We start from the raw sequence: 243 nt of genomic DNA, 5'->3' as shown, positions 1-243 counted from the left end.
CCCCACCCCCACCCCGTGTGTCCGGACTCGCTCCGTTCACTCGCCCAGACTCACGTTAGGCAGAGTGTGGAAGAAGCTTGCCATCTTCACCATCAGCAGCAGCATCACACCTGCGCCTACCAGAGAGGCAAACTGAGGAGACAGAGCTGGTTGAGGGGAGCCGCCGGGCACGTGTCGGCCCCTGTCTGCAGCTGCTCAGGCCGGCTGTGTGCCGAGAAGCACGCCATCTTTTTTTTTTTTTTT

General features: G+C 60.1%; 1 protein-coding gene across 1 annotated transcript in view; it reads right to left on the bottom strand.

Moving 5' to 3' along the window:
• Nucleotides 1–243, bottom strand: part of Slc26a8 (solute carrier family 26 member 8) — a 54,497-nt gene that overhangs the window by 16,973 nt on the left and 37,281 nt on the right. The window contains exon 11 of the mRNA XM_031347972.1: nucleotides 55–132. Coding sequence (XP_031203832.1) covers nucleotides 55–132 — 78 coding nt within the window. The remainder of the gene's footprint in view (nucleotides 1–54; nucleotides 133–243) is intronic.

This window comes from Mastomys coucha, unplaced genomic scaffold, assembly GCF_008632895.1.
Source record: "Mastomys coucha isolate ucsf_1 unplaced genomic scaffold, UCSF_Mcou_1 pScaffold3, whole genome shotgun sequence".
NCBI classification, from domain to species: Eukaryota; Metazoa; Chordata; class Mammalia; order Rodentia; family Muridae; genus Mastomys; species Mastomys coucha.
The sequence above is the reverse complement of the archived record's forward strand: the minus strand, read 5'-3'. Positions and strand labels throughout refer to the sequence as shown.